The 17,432-nt window shown below is 41.4% G+C and overlaps 1 protein-coding gene across 1 annotated transcript in view; it reads right to left on the minus strand.

Moving 5' to 3' along the window:
* thsd7aa (thrombospondin, type I, domain containing 7Aa) overlaps positions 1-17,432 on the minus strand; it is a 122,666-nt gene that overhangs the window by 10,858 nt on the left and 94,376 nt on the right. Inside the window, exons 14-25 of the mRNA XM_019259691.2 lie at positions 16,766-16,944; positions 16,609-16,614; positions 16,297-16,430; positions 15,210-15,363; positions 13,849-13,990; positions 13,642-13,757; positions 13,426-13,543; positions 9,165-9,310; positions 7,810-7,984; positions 5,133-5,306; positions 4,959-5,054; positions 281-363 (exon numbers count right to left, since the gene is read on the minus strand). Of these exons, the coding sequence (XP_019115236.2) occupies positions 281-363; positions 4,959-5,054; positions 5,133-5,306; positions 7,810-7,984; positions 9,165-9,310; positions 13,426-13,543; positions 13,642-13,757; positions 13,849-13,990; positions 15,210-15,363; positions 16,297-16,430; positions 16,609-16,614; positions 16,766-16,944 (1,523 nt within the window). The remainder of the gene's footprint in view (positions 1-280; positions 364-4,958; positions 5,055-5,132; positions 5,307-7,809; positions 7,985-9,164; positions 9,311-13,425; positions 13,544-13,641; positions 13,758-13,848; positions 13,991-15,209; positions 15,364-16,296; positions 16,431-16,608; positions 16,615-16,765; positions 16,945-17,432) is intronic.

The following is a 17,432-nucleotide window of genomic DNA, read 5'->3' on the forward strand; positions in this document are numbered from 1 at the left end:
ACTAAAATAACAAAACCCAAACAGCTAAACAGGCATGGGGAAACCAGAGCCTCAACCTTCTCACCAGGTCACCTGCAGGGAAAAAGTAGAGAGAGAGACACCTCCTTAAGTCAGCTCAAGCTGACGAGACAATAAGTCTCACCTGAGGTCTGAGAGAGAGAGGGAGACAGAGAGGGGTGGGGAGAAACAAACACACACCCACACACAGTTCTACCTCCTGGCCACACGTAACACCACAGATGTATGCAATATATTTGTCATCACTTCATACAAAACTCACCTCGGTGCACAGGGAGCGTGGCTTGGTGCAGGGCGGGTCACAGGATCGGTCAGCCATCGGTTTGGTTAACGCTGGGCATCCACCTGCGGAGCAAAGGCCAACAGATCAAACTCAAGCGTGAGAGGTTGACAGCTGGTGTTTCTATCACTGCAAGATGTGAGAAACATTGTCAGACCTTTGCGTGCAGTCAATCAATAACAATATGAGAGTCCAGCAAAAAAAGAAAAACACAAAAATCAATGAACAGGAACAGCGAGCGGCCCAGTTTTCTAACTCGTTTTTGCACACTTCTCCATTTTGCTGAACTAGAGGTAGTAAGTGTTACAAGCAGCTGCAGCCATCTCTTTTTTGTGATACTTAGCATGGATAGTGGTGCTGGAAATATTTGATAATTAGCTCTTTTTGAAAAGGACTAAAAATTCTACTTAAATCCCTGAGTGATTCGGGCACATTCAAATTCATCCCTTTGCAGCCACATTGCATGAAGGCTGAAAGTATAGGTGTATTACAAAGTCATTTAATACCTGTGAAAGAGTTATATTTTACTTTATGTGACGATTTACTGCATTGAAACCCAGACCTCAGTAATTCTTGTGAGATACACAGCTGAAATCTAAAATCCTAAAATCACTTGTCAATTCACAGCTCCATGCCATCCCGAAGGATAAAAATGATTTTAAGAAACCAGTCAGCCTTTAGACCTCCTCACAGAACTGTCATAGTTGTTAACAACAATGTTAACTTGTTTTATACAAGCAAAGTTGCACTGCACTCTTTATAAATTTACTTTTTTTTTCAAAACAAGCTGCGTTTCATTGTGAGCTGTCATTAACTTCAAGCCATGCTCCTATATCAGTCATACAGGTGTTCCACAAGGATAAGTATTAGGCCCCTGCTATATATTCTATACATACATTTTACAAATAGTGTCCATTGTCCAACTCAGTACTGTAATGTAGATTTTTTATGCTGATGATACCATCTTGTTCGTACCACAAAGCAGAGCTTCTCCAGATGAAATTTCTTTGGTCTTTGACCACCTCATTTAATAATCTAATTTATTCTTGAGTTCATGAAAACAGAATTATTAAATTCACAAGTCTATACATTTGATGGACCTACTTTTATCCATGCCCCCAATGCAAATCTAATGAATAAGTTCAGATAGTATACTGTTCCCCACAAGGACAGTACAAAGATTAGGAGTTGGAAGTGGCACCACTTCCCTGAACTTTTGAATGGAAAACATATTTAAATTGCCAAGGTCCTTTATATATGTCTGATCTCCTCATATTCCATACTGTACCACTCCCACCACTCTCAGGAATCTTACTGTATGTGTTACCAAAGTTAAAACTAAGATCAGCAGGCTAAAGGCTGATATCAGTGTCTGACTCCATTGGGATCTTTGAATCCGAACTCAACTTTTCACCTTAACTTCCAGTTTTCTGCTTTTTTGATTTCCTTGTAACTGTTACTATTTCCCATCCGACAGGTCAGTCTCAGTGTCAGTGAAGTAACTCTGGTATTTGTAGTTCATGTTTGTCCTGCTGTCGAGAATACTGTGAGACCACAGCATCTCTCTGACCCTCTGTTTGATTACGCTTCCCTATCGCACCTCCTTGTCTTTTATTTTCACTTAGGCTTCTCTGTACTGGAACCTCTCTCTTCTCTTGCTATGGGTGCCTCAATACAGACATTTTGGATCTGGATCTTCGTCCTACAGGAGATTCAGCCTTTCTTCTTGCACATTGTCCTTTTTTCTCCCTTTGTGTGGGTTGTTTTTCTCCAACCTGTGACCTGTGTGGCTCAGGTCTACCATTTTTGGCGATTCCTGAAGTTGCTCAACGTCCTCCTGGATGCATTCATTATATAATATACGTCTACAACGTATCTACTGTTATTTCATTCTGATTGACAGTCTTTTCTGTACACACAACATCTATCATATGTCTGTTATTTCAAGGAGAGGCTGCTGAGAATCCTTAAGTTTTTCCCTATCTTACTGAGGGAAGTCTAGATAGTGCTGTATGTCTTGCGTACATATGTTTTATGTATATCTGGCAGATTGTAAAGCCCCTTGGGGCACATTGGTGATAATGGGCTATATAAATAAAAAAATGACTGAAATAATCCTGGACTGTTGCTGTTTCATGCAGAGGATGAAACAGTCCCAAAAGGGACTAATTGTCCAACAAAAATCACATTAATCACCTTTATAACTAAATGAAAAATTGAAATTGGATACTAATACGAGAACAAAGCATGTTTCTATTTTAAAAACAGAAAAACAGAAAAAAAATATATATATATATATATATATATTCTTCTATACCCCCCTCATTGAACCATATAGATATCCTGTATGCTCATGCTGCTGCCACGACCCTTAAAGCTACAGTACTGACCGCTGTGAGTTATACAAAAGGTTTAATCACTGACATATAGGAGACATAATTACTGTGTTTTGATTTATAAACATCCAAGTTGGTTAGATATTTAACATCTTTTCAGTTCAAACTAAATCACCAGATCATGGAGTAGGTTAGCTTTCCAACTCTGAACTGGGGATTACTGGTTTTCCATTATGCAATTTACTTCTAGAATGAACCTCAAGTCATACATCGGGTCACTGGGAGAATTATATTGTCCTATCTTTGTATGGAATAAAGTGCCTGTAGGCAAAGCTTTCACTTCCCACACTCTGGAGTAAATCAATACAATGACAAATAAGAGGGACGATGCTATTTACAGTAAAGTGGTATGTGCATTTTTTCCTTTTTTACTTTTCTCCACTCCTGTCTATGAACTCATCATTTTGTCTGTAGCACCGTTATGATTCAGTCATTTGGTGATCAGGTTCATCCGGGGTGTGTATTCCCACTGTAAGATAAAATAAGCTGGATAACATAGTCAGACAGTATAAGTGACATTGATCCAACCAGCAGACATTCAGTAAAACACGTCTGCGAAAACATGGTAATCTATCGGGGCTTCTTGAATATTTATTAGGCGGCATGCTCGGGGAGAGTGCTCCGTATGAATATTCATGAAGGGAAGGCCGCTGCTTGCAAGGAAACATTTACAAGAAGGAAAAAAAAAGATACAGTGTGCCAATCAGAGCAGCCGCACACAGGCACGCCATCTGGAGTTTTGGGGGGCACTGACTGACTGTATGTTCACCTAGCCTAGAAATATGACATGGCTCCAGGCCTGTATGAAGCAGGAGCTGTAAATAAAAGCAGATGCCGTGGCTTCCAGAGAGCTCGTCTTCAACCGGTACACCAGATAAGAAACGATGCTTTGTGGCACTGGAGAACAATGCTATCAGCACAGAGCTTAACCCTGACATGTGATGGACAAGGGGATTAAAGTTTGACTGTGACACCGCGGCAGATTAAAGCCTCATCTGCTTACAGTTTCCCGGAAACTCTCGCTGTCAAGAAATGCTTGGAGAGCTATCTTGGATTCTGACACTTCTGGAAGAGACAGTTTTAAGTATGCTTATCACTATTATCACCCTGCCGCAGACATGACAAAACCTCATGAATCGGAGCCGCGCTGTGGCAGCTTTACTCGTTAAGGTCGCGATCGGGTTGTTTGAGTGTCACAGTGTCAAGGGTCTGATTTCACACGGACAGATTTGACTTTTAATTTAACAAATTGTCACACTAAAGACATCTAATTTTATTGGTTGTAAAATCCGTCTAGTACTGTGTCGAACCAACTGGATGAATTGAGACTCTTTAAAAACAAACTAAATGGATGAAAAAAACAAGAAGTAAAATGCTGTTTTACCAAAAACCTTCAGTTTGGGATTGAAAAAAGATTATTGGATGGGTCATTTGAGGGTGCGGGTGGGGGTGTGTTGTTATGTTTTTTTTTTGCTTCTTTTTGTTGAACAGAGGGTAGTCTAATTTTTTTTGGCGAGCAGAGAAGGTTTTAAACTTTTTCTCATCCCCAGATTTATGCATTTTTAAGCCCCCTTTTAAAAATTTAAGATCATTAATCCCTATAGCAGCTTGAGATCTGGCAGCTGTGCCCAGTTGGCCCGTTCAGTCATACAGTGTTAATTACTGTTCATTTAGCAGCTCTTGGTTGTTTGGACGGTTCAGTAAATGTGACGTGTTATATTTTTTTTTGTTTGCACATGCCAGAAATGTGGGACTTCGCTTCTAATCTGTGATTTGGTGGATATGTAGATTGAACTGTGTTCCATTAACAGATTTATTTTAATGCAAAAAACAATACTGTATTACTGTAATATGCAAGATTTGGAGAAAGGATATTACAGTTTTATTTTTTTAAGTTAACGGATACGGTCCAGAGAAGATATGAATAATTCTGTGAAATATATGTCTCAGCTCCTTTCTGCACCCCAAAAATGTTTATACTGTCCCTTATGAATGTGAGTATGAGTGCAAAAGCCATAAAATTCAGACTTTTGGACAGTAAGGTAAATAAATAGTATTTATTCAACAATGTATAGGAGTGTGGAAGATGTTTAAAAGGGAATGAAAACTGCAAAAGCTTAAAGAAGACTGACAATATTCGGTGACCATTTACTGTATGTATGTTATGTCTGTCTCTTAGTCCTGAGAATTATATACTACTATAGTCAAAATGCAAAACAAAGACTGGTTAACACAACAGAGCAGGTCATGTATTTTATGCTTACCTGTGATATTTAGTCCGTCTGAGCGCTGACACCAAACTTGCCGAGATGACCCCCTCCATGGTCCGGTCCTCCACTTGTATTCAAAACACTGGCCCTCTGCAGGAAGAGCAAAGCTTTCATAACACTGTAGTTTAACAACTGTACTCCTATAATGTGTCATTTTAAATTCCCGACCTGTACACGGCCGAGCCTCCAGCTCCTGTTCTGGACACTGCAACAGGTTCTCTGGATCCTGGGCCACCACGGCTCGGGATCGGACCTGGACTGAGCCAAAACCCAGGTCATCCCCACTGACGCAGCTTAGCTGGCACGGACTCCAAACAGTCCAGTCTGTCAGGTAGCACTCTCCTGCAAATGCAAATTAAAAATCACTGCGCTGCATTTGAAGGAAAAGTGTTTATGCCAAAGCAAAAGCGAGCAGTTGTAACAAGGCCATGATTAATGTTCTTAATTTTTCTTACTGAGCTGAACAAGAGCTGGCAATTTATCTAATGCATATTGTAAATTCACAAACCATTCATCAAGCCTTTTAAAGTCTGGTAGATACAAAAGTTTAGTTAAAAAATAAATAAAAAATAAAGATTGGTCCTGGTTATTGTACACTCTTCAGAATTTTCCAAAGCTTTCCACTCAGTTCTGCTCAATCTCTTGGCACGATGACAACTGTGACCATGACCATGAGATCTGATTGAGAGCATGGCAAAACATTTAGAAATGTAGCTGCTAGACTCTTACTGTAGAAAAAAAAGAATCTGAGCAGGAAGAGCTGAGTTTTACTGACAGCAGCTTAAAATTTAAAAAACTTTGGACTTTAGGTTGAGTTTGCATGAACGCCAAACTGAAACGGGGCACATCAGGAATCAGGGGACATAAAACTTCATCTTTTAACAGACCTATTTAATATTTGAGAACTGAAATAAAACAAACTGAATAATACTGGATCTTTAAAACTAATCTTTATTCTAAGCTGTCATAGAAAGAGATGACATGTTGCATTCAGTTGGTGGTGGGAGGTTGTTTCCGGGCAAAGGTCAATAACACACACTGTGTGTGAAGTCAAAAACACTGACTCTCAGATACTTTCCCACCAAAATCCTGATCCATTTTTCATCACGATCATCTGCCCAGAAGCACGATATTCTCAGCGAAGACGAGATTCTCTGTTAAATAGGTCACTCTGCTCCTGCACATTTCTACACATTCAATTAATCATCAAGACAACCGGCCTCCAAAAAAATCAGGTAATTAAGAAAAGAAGTGTATAATCACATTTTCTGTCTCACTTTTACCAACACAGTCAATGCTTTTGCCCTCAGAAATCAGAATGGGCGCGGGCAGTCCTTTTTGACCTTGTGTTCCCCACTACGCCCTTTTACTTGATTATGGGCTGATTGCGCCCACGCGCAATCCAAACTGGAGTGGTCACTGTGTATGCATGTACACACATGCTTGAACAAATACTGTACACAGCCTGCAGCTGCTGTAACCAAGTTTTTTTTGTTTTTTTGAGCAACTTGGGAGCAATTGAAAAGGTTTCACTGAGTGACCACCGACTGCCGCAAACCTGCATTATCGGCTCTGTAAAAGCTTCTTGCATTGTCCTTGACCTCCCCCCCTCCTACCTGTTAACATTAGTGTTACATTGTGTGGTGGTGCACTCTGGAGCTCTTGAAGCTCCTACAATCAAACGCACTCAACAGTAATTGCTTCAGCTGACAGGTCATTGTTGTCATTGTTAAAACCAAGGCTAAGCATTATTGGCGGAGCTTGGATAAACATACTGTAATATTTTGATGTCGTCTGTCTTGTTGAATATTTAAGTAGATAACTGGTTAAACTCAATTTTAACCGTGAATTGGTCAGACCCAACAAGATTTAGAATCAGGGTGAATTTCTGTTCCACTTTGGAGATCCAGTTGTTGTGATTATTTGTTGGATTTCAGGCAGGTCAGATATTTCGGTTGGCTGTCTTGCAGTTTCAAGTCGGAGCGCTTTATGTGTCGTGGCAGCTGTAGTCTTGATTTAACAAAATTCTGCAGAACAGACAGATCATATTGTTTCATAAAAAACCTCAAGACAATTCCAACGCACTCTTTTAAAGACGGTTAGCGCCTTTACTGTCACGGCATCAAGCTTCCATCAGGGACTAAAAAACAACAAAGGCCTGATGCCAGAAAGCGTTGGAATTTGTTTTAAGGGTTCCTTTCAGCGGTTCTCAAACTATTATTATGTTGACCTTCATTTCACTAAAGTTCAACCTGGATACATTTTTATTAGTTCTTCCCTCATTATTGTCAATTATTGATTTTAATAAAAAGTGGCTCTGCTGGCTTGGATTATCTAAATCACTTAATTTGGAACTAAAACCAAGAAGTGAGATAACCCAAAATGTCAACTATAATGCCTCAATGCAGGAAGTACTCTATGTCATAAATTGAACCAAGAAGTCATGTGATGATGTCTACATTAGTAAGTTCTGTAGTTTTACCACATGCCTTTGTGCTTCTCTTCCAAGTATGTGGACAATCAGGTGTTTTATTTATGACTGACACGCAGTAAATGGCCGTCCGATGCAGGATTCGAACCTGGGCCAGCTGCAGCGAGGACTATAGCCTCCACACACGGGGCGGCGGCTTAACCCACTACACTACCGACTGCCTCGACAATCAGGTGTTTTTTTAGAGATGTTGCAGCAGTCCTGGATCTTCTATGACTGCATAACAAGATAAGATAAGTTGTAATAATTTGAAACAATCCTTTAAAATATCAATCAGGACTGGTTTTGTTGATTCGTGTGAGGATTGTTGATCATGTCCCTCCCTCACTGTTGGAGCCCATATCGTCTTCTCACCTGGACAGGGGACAGTACAGGTCTCCTGCAGGACGATGTGTGTATCTCCGTCCACCGAAGGCTCGAGATCTCCACACAGCTCATCATCTACCAGACTGCTGTCGTGCTGACCCGAACCGTCGGACACAAAGCACGACACATTCCTGAAGCGCAGGCCTTCTCCACACCTCGCCCCCTGATAGAGCAGAAGAGAAACATACAGTATGTGTGTGAGAGAAGTACGCCTTCATATTTGGGGTATATTTAACTCGTACAGAAAATTCTATCATGAAGAGCTAGCTTCAGGATTCAACTTTTTTTTTGCCCTTTGTCATTGAATTTCTGTCTGGAAAAAAAAAAGCTGCAACTTTGTGCCAATGATGAGCTGCTGTTCATGGTGAAAAACAAAACAAAAACAAAGATCTTTGAGAAGATTTTTTTGTTCTGTGAAGTCCAGCAGCATGTCAAAGTAATAAGATGCTTCAGGCAAGGAAAGAGGAAGAGAACAAGTTTAGAAAAGGATGTGAAAGTCAGAAAGTTATACAGTTTGTGATATGATTTTTAGATTTTGTGTTTTAATGATTGCACGACTTTCCCTCTCAGGACATTGAACATTTTTCACCCTTAAATTGATTGAAGGCTCGAAGTGACCGGTCAAACCAAAAAGTGAAACAGCAAATCTTGTGTGCACCCCTACGTGCTGGACGCTCGATCATAAAACTACTTGCGTGTTGTGGGAGATAGTTTTAAGAGAGCTTCCTCCATTTTGGTCAACTTTTGTCTCTATCCTCGTATAAGTGAGCACTGTAAAAAGGAATTGTCTGCTAAGTGAAAACACAGTATGAGTATTCTTTGAGCTGATCCACTGATTAAGACTGAAATAAACTGATCTCAGTCCAAAATTATCACAGTGTGAGCGAGTCCTGATCAGAATCTAGCAATGTTTGAATCAAGGTGTGCGTGCCAGTTGTGGGGTTGCTTCTGTTGTCATCACCCACACATTCCTGATGAAACACATAGCTGAGTTTTGCAGTGTTAAAACTTATAATAAAAATAACAATAATTACTTGTTTACTCATGAATATTTAAAGATAAACACTAAAGACCTGTAACAAAGTTTTCAGAAACTTTAAAAGGGAGGCAGGCTACATCCTCCTCCAGCTGTTTTTGAGTGTCAGCAAACAGAATAAGTTAAAGTTTTCTATCAAACTCCACACATAGCGGCTTCAAATGTTGTTTTTCATGCTGAATTACTTCAACGATCCTAAATACTGATGCTGAAAGAGAGAAAAATATATATCCTTCCCAATATTGTAATGAAACATCTCAAAATGAATGCAGTTTTCTGACAGACAGCAAGATGGAGGCTGACTGACCTCAGACTTGCACTCAGACCAGGCACTGTATCTCCAGCTGAAGCAAGGCTTCACCAGGCACGGCTTCCACTGCTCCATCTGGGACGGACATGGCCTCCCGTCACCCTGGGGAGCCTGGATCACTGTCCGCCTCCTCAAGAGCTTGCCTGCAGAAAAGCAGATAAAAAGGGAAAAAAAAAATGAATTATTTATTCATGAGGACGTTGATTGAAATGCAGAAATTTGACCCGTCCATAGTTTTGACCTTGTTATGATCAGGAAGACAGTTCAGTTCAGAGCAGCTGGAGGAATGTGAATGTGGATAAGGATTTGTCTGTCAAGGTCAGATCTGGGTCTTTTTAACCACTTGAGCTACAGCAGATCCTCAAATGAAAGCTGGCGTTCAAATGATGGCCAGCATAAATCAATGAAGGCCGGCCTCTAATAAAGGCCAGGTAGAAACACTGAGGAAGGTGAACAGAGTCATGTCATACTCACAGCACTTCAAAAATGAAAAAGTCGATGAAACTCAAAAATCTGAAGGCATATATGATTTTATATGATTTCATCCCCCTGGAGTCTGCAGGTGGATGCTGGGGTGGTGATGATGGTAATGATGGTGGCATACATGGGACATTTTTGGCCGTGTTCGGATTGGATGATTGTGGGCTGTGAGGTCATGTGAAGTAGCTCGAAGACGTCGCTCCATTTTAACTTCACCACTAAAGCTTGTGAACAGGGTCACTTTACAAACTCATCCACCTTTACAAGAAATGCATGAAAACAGATCTGTAATGTCTTTCGTGACTCCTGCAGGGAAGTCTGACGATGCCATGATGATGATCTCATGCAGCTTACAGGCAGCAGTCAACCCCAGTGACGACATGGACCAACAAGCCAAAGCTGGATTTACATGAACAGTTTGAGGCGTCACAGATTGTTGCCACGTGACGCCTCATATAAGCTTTTGTGAGGGCGTGTGTGCCAATTAAAACTTTCTGCACGTACAACAATGATAAATCCTGGTTTAAAGTCAGACAAGTCGAGGCACCTGCTGCTTAAATCTTTATCTTTTGTGAGTTTCCCGAATTCACAGAGATACAAAATCACAAAATTAACTTTAACTTCTTAAATTTTGCCTCCAGAATTTTTACTTCTATTAAGTTGATACCACTAGATAGCATCATAATATTGACTTCCACTGAACGGCTTCTGTTTTGGTACCATTTTCTACAAATGGATGAATTTTTCAAGGAATAAGGTCTGAATTCCTTTTTTCCTTTTCTTCTGTATCAGTGTCACAATTTAACACATTCTGCTGTCTTTATCTATCGTGCAGTTCTAGGGCTTCATCATCCTCCTTGTAGCCTTTTTGAATATTTAGATTTCTTTGTGGTGTTAAAATTGAACAAGCGACTGTCTTGGGTTAGAGGATATGAGGGGTAGCAGTGCCCTTTACCAAATTCACTCTGCATTTTAACAGAGAGCCCCGGGGGAAGGAATGTGAGAAAACTCTCAATTATCTGCCGTCTCAAAGGAAATGCCTGTGGTTTCCGTCCACCGCACCACCTAAAACGGATACTACATTCAGCAATAATGCAATGATAGCAATAATAATGGGACAAAATGGAAAAGTAGGTCTCAAAAATCATCATTTTGCAAAGCATTTCAGGAATTACTCGGATACAGTGTCTCTTACGGTATTCTTTTGAATGGAGACGATCAAACAAGGATATTCTTAGAGCACCAAACGTTTGTGGAGAGACATTTACATGATCTCCACTGTTGACACTATCAGGAATGAAGTTAAAGCCAGAAAGAAATGAGCTCAGCTTAGCATAAAGACTGGAATCAGGGGGGGAAATCAGCTAATCTGGCTCTTTCCATGTTAAAAAATATACCTACCGACACCGAACTACAAGATTCGAACTTCAACATTAGCCTTCATTTGTAGCCCAGTAGAGTCTAATATTTAGTCTTTCTCTAGCTTTCACCAGCTGCTCAATGCTCCACTATGTTCAACAAATTATATATCGCCATTTGATCCATTGTTTACCCGAAATCATTTTTAGCTGGTGCTTAAAACAACCGAGCCTGGTGAAGTGAACGCATCAATAACGTACCTTCATAAGCAAAACAAATAAAAAATGAAATGCCAAGCTAAATGCCTCTTTCACCCCTAATCAAACATCACGTCCACGCGCTGCTTTGTTCCCTGGTTGCTTTGCAGTAGAGATGCTCGCGCCCACAGAAACCAGTCATCACCCTCCATTAAAACTCTCATGCTTCAGTGGTCTCCCTGTAGGAGGCCATGGCAGTGTTTGGGGTTGAGCGGTGAGAGCTGCTGGGCAAAAAGAAAAACCTGTGCCAGCTGTCACTATCAGTGTTTGGCTGGAGAACACACAATGCCATGATTATCTATGCACACAGGTTGGAAACATCCAGGAAAAATAGCTGTGTTTTTATACCGCTTGATTGATAACAGCACCTTGCTGCTTCCAGGTATGTTCATTTGCTTGAAATAACAAATCCAGCTCATTACTATTCCTGGCTCGGGAACAGAAATGAGCTCCTCCAGGGAAGTTATGTCCTCGCAGCCAGCCTGGAGATAAAAAGAAACACAGGAAGGAAAGCGAGGAGGCCCTCTCTTCCTGTGGCCTACCTGCTGTCTCTCCATACTGGGAAAGGAATCCTTGTCGCCCGGGGACAGATTAAGGTTACCACAATAACTAAAGCCTGTATTGGTTTCATATCTACTATTTGCTCTTGTTGCCTCTGGCTGCTGCTCTTCTCAAGGACTTGTAGAGAGGAGAGTGCTCCCTGAGCCCCAGAGCACACACTCGTAATGGACCGCCAATCAATGGCCTGATCCTATGGAATTACATGCGAGGACATTATTATCCCGCTCTCAGTTGGTTTACGGCTATAATACCATCGTTTCTCACATCATAAAGCGTTTCTGATTTCCGACCATTACCGTAGGAGTTGAGAGAGAGAGCCGAGCCACTGCCGACCCACAGCAGCGATAGATCACCCACGGCGATGAAAGTGTGATGGTGTTTGAGCTATGTAAAGAGGCTGCCATGCTGAAATTTCATATAAAACTATTTACTGCGTCATATATAAAATCTTAATACTTCCTGTCCTTCCAATCCAATTCTTCCAACTTAGAAATCTCCAAGAAATCATTGGTTTAATGAGTGGGAGGATGAATATATTTACTAACCATACCTTGCTGTGCTATTTTGAGAACTTAAAAAGAGAGCAGTAGTAAGTCACGGCTGAATATTGTGAAGCCAAACCTTTGAACATTTGTGCCAACATTGGACAAGAAGCCTTTGAAGTTCAGATAAAACGTGTAATTTTGAACATCTGTTCCAACACGGACTGCCTGAACTCCCTCTGCCGATGATTGAATGCTCCAGAACAGCTTGTGTTGATATTGATGTCCCAGCTAGGGCAACAACTAGCAATCATTTCATCGATTCATCGATAAAATGTTGCCTACTGTTCCCCAAAGTCCAAGGTGATGTGCTATGATGTCTTCTTTTGTTTGTTTTGATATTTTTTCTGATAAATTAACAACAAACAATTAATTGATTATCAAAATAGTTGCCGATAGTAGACAATTAGTTGATTAAATGATGCAGCACTAGCAGCGTCATCCTCCTCCCATCATAATTCCTGTTACTGCAGTATGGCGTCATCAAGGGGAACTCCTACTGTGAATACTACTCAGCCTGTGAGAACTGTGGAGTGTCCTCTGGGGCTCTGAAGGAGCTTTGTCTGAGAAAATAATCCCCATGACATCCTTAAGGTTTTTGTAGTTCAATTTGGGCTCAGAGACTACATTTTTTAACATGTGTAACACGTTTTAAAGTGTGAAAGACATGGATATTCATCAGGCAGGTATGGGGTCTGATGAAAAAATGCTATTGCTTGCTTAATCAAAAGGTAGTGACCCATAATAGGGTCAAAAACTTCTGGATATCTCAGCCTCTGCTGCTTCTGTTTGACCAACCGTTCATCAGTAAATGGACGTCAGAGAATTGTAGATGTCCAAATTTTCACATTTCTGAGCACATGAATGACTTCTTGTTGTGCAGTATGTGATAACTTGTCTTGGGAACTGCAGGGTCACGATTCAAGTCAGACCATGTATGGAGTGTGGCCTGCTCGCTGGAGAGGTGCCAGGTTGGACACGACTGAGATTCCCTGTTCGGAGACACCTCAACATGCACATGGTTGTTTTTATATCACAACATGACATAAACTGACATACCTGCCAGCCCACAGGTGTGGGTGCACTCAGACCACGGTGACCAATCAGACAGCTGACAGTTGACGGGACATTCCACAACACAGGAAGCATTCATTTGCCACTTCTTCTCCAGGCCGAGCTGAGAGAGAAAACAGGTTTTTTTTATTCACTCAGTTGATCTCAAAGAAAAAAACAAAACAAAACAGTGGCTCTAATAGGAAATGCTACACAGCCTACCTCTTTGCAGAACTTGAGGTCAACAGATTTGCTGTCGCTACGCACACAGTCCAGCATTCGTGTTTTGATGCCATATCCGCACACTGCTCTGTCACTGAGCTGACAGGTACTCCAGTCTGCGGGGAGACGTTTCATCAGAAACAACAACTCACAGAGTCATGCAGCCTCATGTACTACCAACACCATATTTAATGTATGGAGTCTCACCGGTGATGTTGTAGGAGTAATGGAAGCAGTTGCTGTTCTGTTTGCAGGGCTCTGTCTCTTTGGTCGGAGGACACACCTTCCCATCTCCAGGCTGGCGGAGCGGGTAAGCCGTCCTCTCCCGAGTACTGTTCCCACTGCATGGCTGAGGATGGCACAAGATCATGACTTAATCATCAATACCGTTTGAGCACGTGCACACATGACAAGCAAAAGCCTTTGTTAATGTCAAATACAAACACAGTGCCCACACCACATTTAAACGTAATGTGTTCTCTGCTGCCTTGTGATGTGGAGTTTGAAGCGTTACATGAAAAGAACAATGTCTGCACACCGACTCCTCGCAGTCTCTTCGTGAATTTTGCAGGAGGTGGTGACGGTATGGGATTCAACTTAAAAGTGAACATGCTTCACTTGTTTGAGAACACAAACACCGTGAGGAGATCAGGTGATTGGTGGAGTTTCTTTGGTTTTTGGTCTCCAGCAACTCTCCACCAAATATCTGTCTTTTTAGCTGTTACTATCACATTTTTCCCGACAAAGTGCCAGTATAGTTGCCTCCCGTCTTCACAGCTACAGACCATCATAATGCCAACTTGGTAGGAGCTCATCTCCCAGGTTCAAAGTCACCTCTAATCCCAGCTATTGATGCTCTCTCCTCCCCATCCCTTTCCCCTTCTACTAGTGCATATTCCACGCGAGGCTCTGCTGGACTACTGATACTGAGTGGCGTCACTGAAATAGCTCAGTAGAACAGACACAGAGGAGAGAAGAGCTTTGAAGCAGCGTCCCTGGAGGAAAAAGACTGATTTGTCTAGTTAGATCCTTCAATGCTATCTCATTGGCTAACTTTTTTTTATTGAAGAATGTATGTGTTTGTAATATTGAGATTATATGAAAGAGCTGTGAGAGTCAGATAAGGTCAAATGTCGTTATCAGGACCACAGAATGATTTCAGTTCAATCTCCACCGTTAGTCTGATAAATTTCAGACTGATTAATCACCAAACAAACAATTATTTTTTTTCTGTTACCAACAGTTATTGTTTCTTAGCGATCTAGTGTACTGGATGGTTGGAGAGAGAGAAAGACAAGGAAATAGCAAACAGAAGGCTTGCATTAATTTGATCACACTTCCCACAAATCGCTGACTAATTCTCCAGTCATGATAACACTCCCCATCTACTGTGATCTTGGCTTTCGTACTTTTGTTGCAGATCACTTCCCCTCTCTCTTTCCTTGTTTCCTATCTCTCAAGCAAAATTGCTCCCCAAAAATACCAACAACAGTTTGAGGACTATCTACCTCTTGTGCATTAAACACAGTAGCAGTGCAGTGACAGAGCAGGAAATGTGTCATTCTTACCAGTCGACATGGGCTCCAAGATCCCCAGTCTGACAACACACAGTCCTCGGGGCATGGCAGTCGGCTATTGCGAGCCCCCAGAGGCATCTCCTCTGGATCACACAGGTAGTCCTCCACCTGCTCGGAGGGCCCGTCTATGGTGTTCAGCATACACCTGGGCACACATTGGTCCAAGTTAAGTCTTCACAGCATCCCTTCTTTTCATTAATGCCAAAAGGGTGGGCGAAATAACACGATAATCTAGCATGCAGCAAGTGAGCAAACAGGAATTAAACTTAACACACTGTCATTTATTGCTTGTTTACTGTCCTGTATTATTAAAAAAAAGCTGCAGAATAAATCAATGGATTCACATTCCCTGTCCCTGGTGATCACAAGGGTCATTATTCAAGGCTTCAGTGGGGAAACTTTCTTTCTTGTCATCATGAGGCATTATTTTAACAGATAGATGAAGTCAGCAACGTTACGCATTCCATGTCTGCATAGGATTCAATATACACTAAAAGTGATTGAAACATCAGTAGGCATATTTGTTTTTTTTATAACCTTCCAAACTAATTTGGCACCAACTTTTACTGAGATCAAAGTTTATCTTCCAAAAAGAATACTGTCGCATGCTTAAAATGCTTTGAAAACATCAGAGACGCCACAGCTGCTGAGATCAGACTGCTCTGTTCCGGATGACCATGGAGGCTGACTTGCCTGGCTTATATGTTTCCCATCTTCAAAAACATCAGAGGAAATTTTCAAGTAAGTACTGTTTTGATAAATCGACCACATAGAATGAATCATTTCTCGCCTGAATAAATCACAAAACTAACTTTGGTGACACAGCGACAGTTGTAGGAGGAGCAAACAGTTTTGAGTCTGGCTGTCCTCCATCATCATTGCTCTTTGATGCCAAGTGCATGCTGGGTTAGTTTATCCTTGATAAATCAGGTGGGCCAAAGAACACTCTCAAACTTTGAACTGGAACTTGTCCGACTCGTGACATTGCGAAAACCCACGAGAACACAAGTACAGACACAAATGCAGATTGAGAAATGTCTTGTGTCTGGTTGGGTAGGCATCGTTTGACTCATCTTACCTGACTTTCCTGGTCTGAACACCTTCACCACAGTTATCCTTCAGGTCCACATTGCTGACCTTCCAAACACTCCAGGGCTCTGCCACCCAGACATACTGCCCGCAGTCACTGAGGCAAGGCACCACCTCATAGACCTGACACAAAAACACCACAGTTACCTGTCTGATCTTGCACAGGAAATGCAATAAAAAAAAGTAGAAAAACTGAATTTTGTATGTGTTGTCAAGCTCTGGAATTTATCTGCAGTCCTCAGCAGGAACATTTATTCAGATTAACACTGGTCAGAAAAAAAACATAAAACAGTGTAATTACCTGAGCCTGTGGATGGAGTCCATTCATCAAAGAAGAGAAAGGAGTAACAGAAAAAAAGGTAATTCAGATTACTGCGCTCAAGAATTAAACAGAAATCACATCCTTCCACATTTGTTGAAACATTAACAACAACATTTTGAAGTGAGACCTCTCTCACCTGGTTGACATGGTCCAGTTTAGGACACGGCCTCCCACCGTTGTAGGGTTTTTCTCTGAGCCACTTGGAGCGAACTTTGACTCCACTGCCGCAGGACTTGCTGCAACGTGACCAGTTGGACCACTCGCTCAGTTTGCAGTCAGACGGACAAGGGATAATACAAGCCTCCTCAATATACCCTGGAACCAATCACATAATACAAGACAGGCTTTAGTACAGATATACAGCATGTGAAAACATACAGCTGTTCTCTCAAAGCTGTCAAGAGAAATTAGACAAAGGTTCAGGGAAGAAATCTGGAAACACCAAAAGACACAAGACAGAAGTTCATTAATAAATAACTGCAGGATGTCAAATTTGCAGTAAAAGTGTGGGAAGTATGATTTTTGACAATATCTTGACTGCATATTGATCTAACCTGCTGCGAGTAGATGTAAGGAAGATGAGATCCTGGATTTGATGGTTGGACAGGACTCTAAGGGAAACCACTAGCATTGCTGCCAATCAGAAACTTTCCTCAGGCATGAAAGCATTCTCGCTGTTACTCACTGGTACTGACTCAAGATCACCCATGCACTCCTTTTCCTGACCCCTGCTATAAACAAACCTAACATCACCGGTATCTAGATGTAGCCAGAGGGCAAATATCAATAGGAAAGAGCAAGCA

The sequence above is a fragment of the Larimichthys crocea genome, chromosome XIII (genome assembly GCF_000972845.2).
Source record: "Larimichthys crocea isolate SSNF chromosome XIII, L_crocea_2.0, whole genome shotgun sequence".
Lineage (NCBI taxonomy): Eukaryota > Metazoa > Chordata > Actinopteri > Sciaenidae > Larimichthys > Larimichthys crocea.